Here is an 11,494-nt window from a genome sequence, read left to right as displayed (position 1 = left end):
GATGGAAAAGACAGGCCTTTTTTCAATGTGACTTCCCTCATGTTCCCTTCCCTTAACATCTTAAAAACTTTCTTCACCTTTTTATCTGTCCTTTCTTTCCTCTAGCCTCCTAGGATGAGAAAGCCTTTCTCTTACCCAAACTTAACCTTTCAACTTGTATCCTTTATTTCTTCCCTTATTTTCCTTGACAGATACCCTGATCATCTGAGATTTCTCCTTATCCTTAGGCACCTTTCTCACTGCTTATAAATATACTTATGCCTCAGCATTATTTAAAAAAAAAAAAAACAAACCCAAACCTGCTATTGATCCCCCAACATCAATTAAAGCTATTACCTTTTATCTCCTCTCCTCTTCCAGTTTTTCTACACTCATTAATCCATGTCCTCACCATGCCCTCCTCAATCCCTTTGCCATCAGTACTACTGTACTAAATCTGCTCTTTCCAAAATTTTCAAATGACCTCAACCACTAAATATGATGGGCTCCTTCCTTAGTCCTTATACCCTTTGACTTTTCTTATCACCGGAGATGCCACTGACCAGTCTCTTCTATTGCTGGAGTTCTTTTCTGTCTTGGCTTCTAGGCCCCTGCTCATTCTTGACCTATTTTGACAACTTCTTGGCTTTCATTGGATTAACATCTTCCTCCTAAGTGTGTGTCTCCCAAAGTTTTGGCCTCCCTTTTCTACTCCTTTAAACTTTTAGTTATCTTACATGCTTCCAGAATTCAATTGTCATCTTTATGCAGATGAATCTAAATCCATATATTCAGCCCAATTCCCCCCCTCCTCCCTGCCCCCACACACTTTGAACTCTAGTTCCACAACTTACTGGAAATTTCTAGCTGGATGTCCCAGCATCTCAAATTCACTTGGTCCAAAACTGAACCCATCTTCGTCCCCTTACCCTTGGCCCTCCTTTCCCAACTTCTCTATTTTTGCTGGGGGCAGTACCATCTTTACGGGTACCTGCATTTCAAATGTTGGCACCATCTTTAATTCCTGCCAATCTTATATCCACACATCTTTCACATCAGTCCTCTCTTCTACACTCCCACTGACACCAATGTAGTTTGGGTACCCATCTACTAGGTATCCACCCTTCATTCTTTAGCCATCATTTTCTCAGTTAAAAACATCCCCACTGCCTTATAAACATCAGGTGCTTATAAAATGTTGAATTTAAATTAGGATGAATGATTCACCTATGGTCAAACTTACTAGAAGCAGAGCTAGGATCTGAACCTTGGTCTTTCAGATTCCACCAAACCATTATGTACAAGCTCTGGGCTAAGGCTTAATGCAAAAGCTAAGTTTACTAACACAACATGCTAGGTCCGTCAAGTTATTTAAAATTTTTTTTATTATGACAACTTAACATGTCATATTTATATGTAATAAATGACAGAAGGTATTATAACAAAAGCATTATGAAAGAAAAAGTTACACAATTAGGCCAGCAGCTATAAAATGGCTTTGGGCCTAGTTTACACACCAAGAGAGTTCTGACCAGACTGTAGTGAGACAACAATGAACATTTCATTAACAAAAATATTGGCACCAGCCTTAACATATTCTGTTTTTCATTTACAAGGTATATAATATTTGAAGTTGTGCATTGCTATTTTCACATACTAGCTGTTCAAAAATTGCAGTTCAACCCCTTAAGCTTCGAGGCTATCAGGACTTCCCACATTTTTATGCACAAAATTTACAAGTTTGTGATAGCATAGTTGCAGGGGGACAAAAGTGTGAAAAGTATCAACGATTTTCTGTGCAAGGAGTCACACTTCCAGTTCTTAAAATATATTCTGCCACTGTCACATTCAGGACACATCCATACAGAAGAAATCATCCTAGGTTCTCCTTTCAGAATTTTAGCAAGGATCGTGATTCCATGAAGAAATAGAAGTTCAGCCTTCTTGCAAGGCTGAGACGTCTATGACCTTAATTGCTGAGCTTCTTAACATTTAACACTTGTCAAGAACAAAATAAATGGAGACATTCCCTACATCTGAGAACCTAATCCACAAATTTTATATTTTCTTAGAAACAAAAATGAAAAACCAACAAAACAGATCCAAAGTATAGGAGTAAATAAAGTGTTTCACAAAAGCATATCTTAACTTGCAAGGCATGTTCTGGCACCTCTGATCTGATTAGTTCTGAATGCCAGATACTATTACTTAAATAAACAACAAATACACACAGAACCCCCAAATGCTTATCTACTAGCAAGTAATCTATATTATTTATGCCAAGGCAGGAGACTCAAGATCACCAGGATTGCACTGATAAATACACTTAAGAGCCTGTCCTATCTGAAAACAACCGCAGAGAGAAGCTGCACAACAGTTGGCTTGATTAGATGTTTATCATGACACTCACATAGATGAATTTATCCAGACAGCACCATTGTGCTCCATGGACATTGGCATTTAAACAAAGAAGTGTTTTGTTTTTTTAATAAACTATGGATATGTATTATTTAAAAGGATGAGATTCCAAAATCCATCTTTACTGAAGGAAAGTGGAATTAGAAAACAGCATTTGCTTTTTTCTTGCCCTATTTTAAAAGCACATGAATTAGCATCCATGAAAAGCAGTAGTCTAAATTGTAAGTCATAAGCGATTATATGCCTTCCACGTGTTTCAGAATAAGAGTACTGCACTCTTTGATAGAGTCAAAAATCACAGGTAGGTTTTTCTGAAAGGATAAAAATCCCAAATTGCAAATGGCTACTGGAGATGAGAACAAAACATCAGGCCAGCTGTGATATTCTCTTGGAAAAACCAGATAGTCAGAATATGCTGTAGTTCTTCTAATCAGGGTCATTCCAGACCCTGATTAAATCACTCATTTATGTGAACAGATATTACAGTTTTGAGTTTTTGGGAAATGCCTTTGGGGATTTGGGGATGGTGCTTGTGTTAAGTTTCCCTGGTTTTGCAGCTCCCTTGTGTGGCAGAATTGATCTGTACCCGCAAAATCCAGCTCTCAGGCAGGAGGATGAAAAAGACCATGGCACAAATTGTTAAGCAGTTTTAGTTTTAATTACAGCATAGACCCATGGATATTCTATCACAAACACAATTGTAAAAATCTACAATCTACTTTTGGGTGTTATTTCCCCACCTCCCACCCCCTTAAAAGCTGTACACAATTATAAAAAATGTCACTCTAAGCAAAATAAATTTTTTTTTTTTTGCAACGTACAAAATAAGTTAAACGATTTCTGAAGCTCTTGAGTGTTTACTTAAATTTCCAAACAATGGTTTTTCTGGATGGCTGTATTTCTAACATGCAGCTACTTGTTCTACCACCAGAACTTAATAAATACAGATTTTAAAACACATTTTACAATAAAATTAAAATTTCTTAATAAACTGAGGAAAGTTAAGAAGTATAAAACTGGAGCTGACAATTCCATTCTTAACTCACATCATCCAGTGGCAAAAGGAGTAAGACAGACCTCAGCATATTTTCCAAATTGTGTTAACAAATTTGAATTTGAAGTTTCTATTCTATTAAAATTTCTGTTCAACATCTTTTTAAAAAAAAAAAACCTTAAAGTCTAAATAGCTTATTCAGAAATCATAAATAATTTTTACCCACCCAAAAATCTGGTATATGGAGGATTATATATTCCATACAGGTATTACAATTTAGAATATTTCTGTGCGTTAAATTATAATCATTGCAAATGTGCCAGGACTGCTTCTGTAGTGCTTAGCATTGTCACTATTTTCAAGGAACTGCACAAAAATAAAATGGTAAGTAAGACAATCAAACCTATGTGAAAATGGCTTTTTAACCATATATTTAGAAAAAAAATTGCTGAAAGTAACCTATGCAATGTTTTAACTCAAGGTGATGGGTAGGCTGGGGAGGTGTAAAAGAAAAAAGAGCATTACAATGTAGAATCTGAGTCATCTATACAAAGTTCACTACAAAAAATTTCTGGCCTGTAGTGACTGATGGCAGACCTGTTAGGTCCCAAGGACTTGTTCTTCTCTATTAAAAAAAGAATGACAGCACCTAGCAAACTATTGGCACTCAATAAACGTGAAGTGATAATGCTAACAATAACTTAAGGCAGAGTGGAAGGAAAGATTCTTAAAACAAGTACAGTATATAATCTATACATTGCTGACCACATTTAAAACTTGTTTCCAGGATTACCATAACAAAGCAAATTTACAAGGCTCACCCTCCACTTTCAAACTTAGCTGACCTTAAACACTGGGAATGGTGGGTGACATTGGTGCTGAAGAGAAGATAGATTCTGTTATGATAAATGATGATTTTAGCTTTGAGATGCTCAGCCACAAAGCCAGTAAAGCAGAGACAACTTTGGCAATCACTGCTTACTAGAGAACAGCATTACTCTCTGAATGTGTCAGAACAAGGGGAAGAACACCACTCTTATCTTCTGGTCCCATGGCAATGACAAACCCCTCTATTTTAAACATTGTTTCCTGTGAAAAAAATCTTTGAGAAACATTTTCCTCATATATGTGCATGTACATGCCGAATTAAACAAATATAAGGTGCTCAAAGAATGCATTCTTTTTCATCATCTTTCTTTACATAGTAGTTCTTCTCTAAAGCACGGATTTTTAAAATTGAGAACTTGTTCAAAGAAAACAAGACTCTGAGTTTGAATAAATAACATGGGGACATGGATATGTCACAGACACTCATGAGAGTGGAGCTAAGTCTATTATGTTTCTACACTTCATTTTCCTCTTCATAGTGAGGGCTGAGTAAATCGAAAAATCACGGGAAGAATGTCCCTATTTCTAACAATCTCTTATATGTGCAACACAGGCTTTAAAAAACTTCTCTTGTGATGAAACAATACCACTAATTCCACTTACATAGACCTGCTTTTCCCCCATCAACTTAGAATGAAGTGACCAATCAGGTTCCTAATGTTATTAAGCGAAGTGGGCTGGGTTGTGACAACTAAGAACTAGGCAACAGGAGAAATTATTTTGCAATTATTTCATTTAAAAACTTTGAGGAGTTTCTAGTGGTTTTAAAGATATCTGAAAACCTTTTGACTATTTACATATCCTAAACTAAACCACTCATTTCCTTACAAAGACTGCAATCTTAGCCAAGTCACACCATGTGGAAAACACACAGTTCATCCAAAGGATCTCCATTTGGTCATTAGTTGTATTTCTTCCTTTGGATTTGCAGTAATATGCTAGGATCAGTAAGTATTACATTAGGCATTATTCCATCCACAGAAAACCTTCAAAGCCAAGTTGCAATTTAACTACAAGTCCTATTCTTTTTCATGACCAAGTTGTATTCATTTTAAAATATCCAGTGAAAAGGGAGATATTTTTATAAGAAATGAAATTATTCTTAAACACTCCAAATCCTGACTTAACAATAAGGCTGAATAAAATGAACACCAGAACCTCTAATAGATCTGTTATAGAATAGAAATGGATATAAGGAGTGTCTAGTTTGGATCTTATTCAAGGGGTTTTACAGTATGTAAGCAGCTTTGTTATATGGCAGCCATAGAATGCTCAATGTCACTCTGGAGGTCTGGGGTAGTCCTGAATTATTTTCTTATATTTTTGTGAAAGCATCTGAGCTTCCTCATTTTCACGTATCAATGAAAAATATATTTAGAATTCACATTATGGTAAACTAACTTCCTTTGTGGTGATCAAGAAGCTCAAGCTTGAGTGTGCCTAACAAGGGACAGAGCCAGTCTAGGTCTGCTACAGTTTTCAGTTGGGTTAATCAGCTATATGCTGTACATACTGGACTCTCTGGGGAGCAACACTGTATGTATCAGTGACTCTAATATACAGATAGGTAGATGGACCTTGGCTGAAAGGTTCTACCAGGAGCTGTGGTTGGAATAGTTCAGCCACTTAGCACATGTACATGGATCCAAAGACCTTAAATACCAGCTGGTCAAAGTGGCTAATTCTTGCAAGAAGCTGGTACTACAATCAGTATCTATCTACCAAATTATTATAAAAATTCACAATTTTCTGCACTGGAGAAGTACAAAGAACCTTCTGAATTTCTGTACATTAGGCATGTAATGAAAACATATTAATCCTATAACAGTCACATTTTCTGTCTATGTGCCTGAAGTGAAAGTGCAGGTTTTAGGTGGAAGTTGGAGCTGGGTTTGTCGGGGTGGAGAGCAAGGAGAAGGCATATTATCAAAGGGAAGTTGTCTGTTGTGATTACCTTTGCTCAGGTGCAAAACGAAATTGATGCTGGCAGGTATCCTCTCTCTGCCAGCTTGCTTTAAATGAAGTTAAATTGCTAAACCTCTATAATGTACTCTAAAAAACAGACAAGGAACTTGAATTAAACATTGCATGAATTATAAAGGCATTTTGTGGCCTGTTAATGCAAGTCATTTCTTCCCCTTAAAATGGGACATTTTTTTCAAAATAAAAAGTCACAACTTTCTTGACACAACATACTACTGGTGCACCCTAATTTTAGGCTGCCTTTGATTATTTTATTTTATTTTTAAAACAGACGAAATATACATTGCTAGAATCCAACAAAAATATTAATGGACAGGTGAACTACAGAACTAAAGTGAAATAGAATAAAATAGTAAAGAACCAACATAAGTAAAAAAACAAACAAACAAAAAACCAAAAAAAAACAGCTATAAACTTTCAAGGCCAAAAGTTAAGTCTGCAGATTAAATTGGGGAGGAACATAAAGGGAAGGCAGGCAAAGTTTTCTAGAGAGGTATTTATATGTAGTTCTAGTGCCAGCTTTAAAAAAAAAAAAAAAAGAAGTGCTTAATTATGGATTGACTAGCACACAAAAGGTTTAATTTGGAGAGGAGATAGGATGTGACCCCTTGGTGCCATTAGCAGGTAACATGCATCCATTGCCAGCAATGGACAGAAAAGGGGGAAAAATATAAATCCCTCTGCAAAAACAGGGCTGACCAGAAGAGACCATCTCTGGTTTCAAAAAGACACATGGAAGGTTCATCATAAAGGCTATGCTTTGTCCAGATGTTAGAGCTCCTACCTGAAAATTCACAGGATGATACAGAGGCTGAATAAAATGAGGACCATGGTTAGGGCCAACCAGGTGCTCAATTGTCCACTTCAATTCCCCACCTCTCTGCTTAAAATGATAAACATCACTTTGCCTTGAGAGTGTCAAGGCATGTTTAAGTGGATGTTACGCCCATAAATTTAGGAGAGACACCAGTTGCTTTCCTTCTTCTTTAGGTTGGTCACATGAGTAGTATAAATTTGAATGAAGTTCTAACGACCAAAGGCAAAAAACGATATTTAAAACCTGCTAATACATCCAGGCAGATAATGCTAAAACATGTGCACACTCTCTCACTCTTACACATACACACATAAACACACACACACTCAGAAACTCAAACTAAAAACCTCCCAAAGGAACTGCTTGGTTTGTAGACTTCAATTTGAAGTAGATACTAAGGGCAAGAACAGATTGGTTAGGAGTCACCTGAAAACCCACTCCCATCATCAAATGTGCTAAAATTCCATTGTCAGCTCGACGTCTCTTGATGTCTGGCATATGCAGATATCTATACCTATATAGATATACATATCTTAAAATGACCTTTCAAATGTTTAAACATTAAGTGGTCAGTTGTTAAAAATAATACTTATGCTATCTGTAATGGTTACACTATCTCTTTTGTCATATTGACCAAATATGTACAATCATCACACTGATATTTTCCATCAAGACATGGTACAGTAGGGATGATCTGATCAAATATTCATAAAGCCATTTTACAAAATTTGCTGCTAGCACAATTTGGCTGTCCAAGCTTCATTATATATGCTTCATGGTACAAATGCTTTTCAGATGATTATTAAAAAAAAAAAAAAAGAAACTCCATTGTAACAGATATTTAAATCAGAGCTCTTACTAATGGTACTTTCTTGGTCTCTTTTTCATTAAGTGTGTTTATCTCCAGTATTAAACAAGCTGATTTCATGAAGGTTGTTACTAAATGAGTCATGGTATGATGTTATCTACAATTCACAAAATGCAATAATACAGACGTATTTTTAAACTGTCTGTAAATTGTAATCTGTTATGAATGTTTAAATATAATATATATGTGTGTATATGTATATATTTATTATGAAAACAATAAAGCACGAGTGCTTTCTCCCACCCCCAAATTCCATTTTGGGCCCTGACAGATTTGGAATGCATTCTTATCCATCCTTTTTACAAGGTCAGGAGAGCTCAGAAACTATAAAGTCAAAAATATACAAATCTTTTGTTGTTATTAGAATACAGATTTGTGTGTGTGTATCTATGTATTTTTTCCATGAATGAAATTACCAAGGACCATGAACTTAAGGGGGGGGAAAGACAAAAAAAAAAACAACAAAATAAAAAAAACCAAAAAAACATCAAAGGGAATTTTCAGCGATTATTTATCTTCAAAGTTCAAAACTGGTCACTTCACAGAAAGACTGCAGGGACTGCTGAAATTTTTGCTTCTAAAAAGTGATCCTGTAGTGGAGAGTTTTCTAAGAAAAATAAAACAGCTTTTAGTAACTGGCCCGCTGGTGTGAGAGCTACCGTGGAATAAATTAGCACAAAAATGGAAAAAAAGTCTTATAACTGTTCACTGTTACAGACATAATCAACAAGGTCAGTCACTCTTAAAAGTTCATCCTCTTCTTCTTCTGGTGCTCCTGCTTCCTGCCCACCACCCATCCCATTAGGTGCTAGGCTGGCATTGGCTGTGCTGTCCTTGGGGGCTTGAGGTTTTTCAGATGGTTTGCCAATTAAGTTCTCAATAGCCTTGCCAGGGCTCTGTCCATTGGCAGAAGGCAAGTCCACTAAGCTATAGTCCAATGGACTTTCTACTTTCCCAACGTTCTCAAAGTCCTCTTCCTCATCGCTGTCTATCCTATAGGGCTTCCTGGCATGATCGTGCTGCCCATGGGATGCTGAGTGCTTGCTGGCTGCTGCACGCTGCTCCACATTATCATCAGCATTCTCACCATTTTCCTCCTCATCTGTCTCAATACGATGCAGTCTTTTTCGGGCAGGTCGGCCTTCCTCCTCCTCCTCTGCTTCTGAACAGTCATTTGCATTTCGACCTCGCTTCCGAACCGATCGTTGAGATTCTTTAGCTGGCTCATCATCATCAGAATTCTTGGACATGTAGCTCTCTGGAACAAGTAGCAGACTCAAAGCCATTAGCAAATCTGATAGCAAACAGATTCTTTAAAATTGCTCCCCACCCCTTTGCCATGACCTGACTCAATTCATAAATACAAGTATTTTATTAAACCCCTTAAGATGTGAAAATCACTGTCCTAGGCATTGGAAAGGCATACAAAGTTTTAAGCATGATCTCTACCTCTAAGAAGCTTATGATACAGTAAACAAGAAATGATATTTAGTTCCCTTTCCTTCAGTTGTCTTTTATAGAGAATATGTACTGTCTTTGTGAGAATCCATAAGAATTGTCAAAAATTATCCCAACTTTTTTTGCTCTCCCTCCCCTTACTAAGTCTGACTCAGGAATCTTGTACTTTGACTTCAAATATAGGACAAGTTTTTTTATGTGACTTCTTTCATAGCCAATTGGTTTTGTTCAATAAACTGACTGCACACTAAGAAGGTTTTTTCTCCTTCCCTTTCACTTTTAGTCCTCAAGGTAAGTGAAAATGTGTATACAGTTATTACACTGTAAGCTCCTCAGGGGCAAGGAATATGTCTCAGTTTTCTTTGAATCCCCTGCACTGCCCAGCACAGTGCGTTACGGAGTAGGCACCTGATAAATATTTGTATGGATTGTGGATAAATATATGTGCAAAACTCAGGTCCTGATGGCTGGAATGCAGGGTAGAACCAGACACCAAATTCAAGGCTGCTTACATGTCAGTGTATGGAAAGAACATTCAACTCATATGGAAACCTTAATTATGTATCTTTAAATCCTCATAGAGAATATACATTACTATGCCAAATCAGTGCTTTTAACCACTTAAGGAATGAACACTTTACTAAATGTGGTGAAATGTCAACACTAGGAAACAATGCAATAAAAAACAGGGAATTATGTTATAATGACTTTTTCTAAATGCTCACTCGATTTTAATGGAGGGGACAAATAGTGCAGACAAAACAATTTAATTCAACAATTATTAAATGCTGAGTATGTGCAAGGCACAATGGATAATATAAAATCAATTTGTTTTTGGAATGTAGATATACACACTCCCCAAAGGCATTCAACTCTTCTGTTCAAAATATCTCATACCTAATTTTCTCATGGATTATTCTGTTAGCAAACCAGGAACCAAAAGTGCGGTGGTTAGGTGGGGGTAGAGTGATAAAAGTAGTTTGGGAAAAGAGAAAATGGAAGGACAAAAACAATACAATGAATTTCAAAGAACTGGAAATTTATGGTATAAAAAAAGGCTGAACCAAGTACTGTTCAAAATAAGTACCTAAAAAGTTGTCAACAAACTGTTTCAGACCTCTTGAATAGCATCATCTTATATTTTCATCACTTTATGATTATGTAATTTTATATATGGAAGGAACATTTAAAATTATCTAGCTCTAAACTTTATCCTACTGGCTACACATTTTTTAAAAAATGTACACATAAATTATGAAAATACTTAGCTCAAAGAAAAAAAAGACTTTAGGAAGATATAATCCTGCCTTCCCCTTGCAATCCTTACACAAACTCAAAGCACCCAGAACCTACGCAGGTTGCTAGGTAGCTCATAGGGCATGGATAAGATAGAACCAACAACTCTGATCCTTCTGTGGAGACCACTACCCTTACTATGAGTATTGCAACTAAAGTCCTTCTGCCCCTACCTCTATACCATACAGAACTCTACCACTGTAATCTGACTTAATGACATTGCCAAAGGACCTCTGGGTTTTGCCATCAGCCCCACAACCAGGCCCTTATAATTTCTGGACCTTTCCAGGTACCTTTTAGCTGAACTCTCTTCTCCCAATAAGAATGTGAGGTCTTTGAAAACAGAGACTATCTCACATATGAAATGATCCCTAATAGTCCACTGTACTCTGAGAATCTCTAAACTCTAATTTCTAAGAACTCTAGAAGAGGATCCCATTTTATCCACCATGGGTGTGAAAAACAATTGTTTAATTTCTAATTGAAACTATATGATTAAGTAAGAAACAAAAGCTATGTTGTTTTTTGGTATATCTTCTATATATAATATATATCTTTAAGGATCTGTAATTTTATCAGTGAGCACTTCTTCCAGCAAAGCAAATTATCAGCACATCTATGAGTTGTTAAATGGCATTTAAGAGATGTTACAGTGTAGCCAGTCTGGCGAGTAGCCTCTCTGATGTTTTTCAGGTTTCTCAGAGAGTCTGTATTACAACGATATACTCACAGCCCTTCCAGAACTGCAGGACTCTAGGGTAGGCTCTAGACTGCTTACACAGCCTTTGAGATG

General features: G+C 36.5%; 1 protein-coding gene across 2 annotated transcripts in view; it reads right to left on the bottom strand.

Moving 5' to 3' along the window:
* Positions 1–6,766: 6,766 nt before the first annotated feature.
* The window catches only part of RSF1 (remodeling and spacing factor 1), a 131,717-nt gene continuing 126,989 nt past the window's right edge, over positions 6,767–11,494 (bottom strand). For both annotated transcript variants that reach the window (XM_072610755.1, XM_072610756.1), the window contains exon 16: positions 6,767–9,205. In XM_072610755.1, the coding sequence (XP_072466856.1) occupies positions 8,643–9,205 (563 nt within the window). In that variant the 3' untranslated portion in view covers positions 6,767–8,642. The remainder of the gene's footprint in view (positions 9,206–11,494) is intronic.

Source organism: Notamacropus eugenii, chromosome 5, assembly GCF_028372415.1.
Source record: "Notamacropus eugenii isolate mMacEug1 chromosome 5, mMacEug1.pri_v2, whole genome shotgun sequence".
NCBI lineage: Eukaryota > Metazoa > Chordata > Mammalia > Diprotodontia > Macropodidae > Notamacropus > Notamacropus eugenii.
The sequence above is the reverse complement of the archived record's forward strand: the minus strand, read 5'-3'. Positions and strand labels throughout refer to the sequence as shown.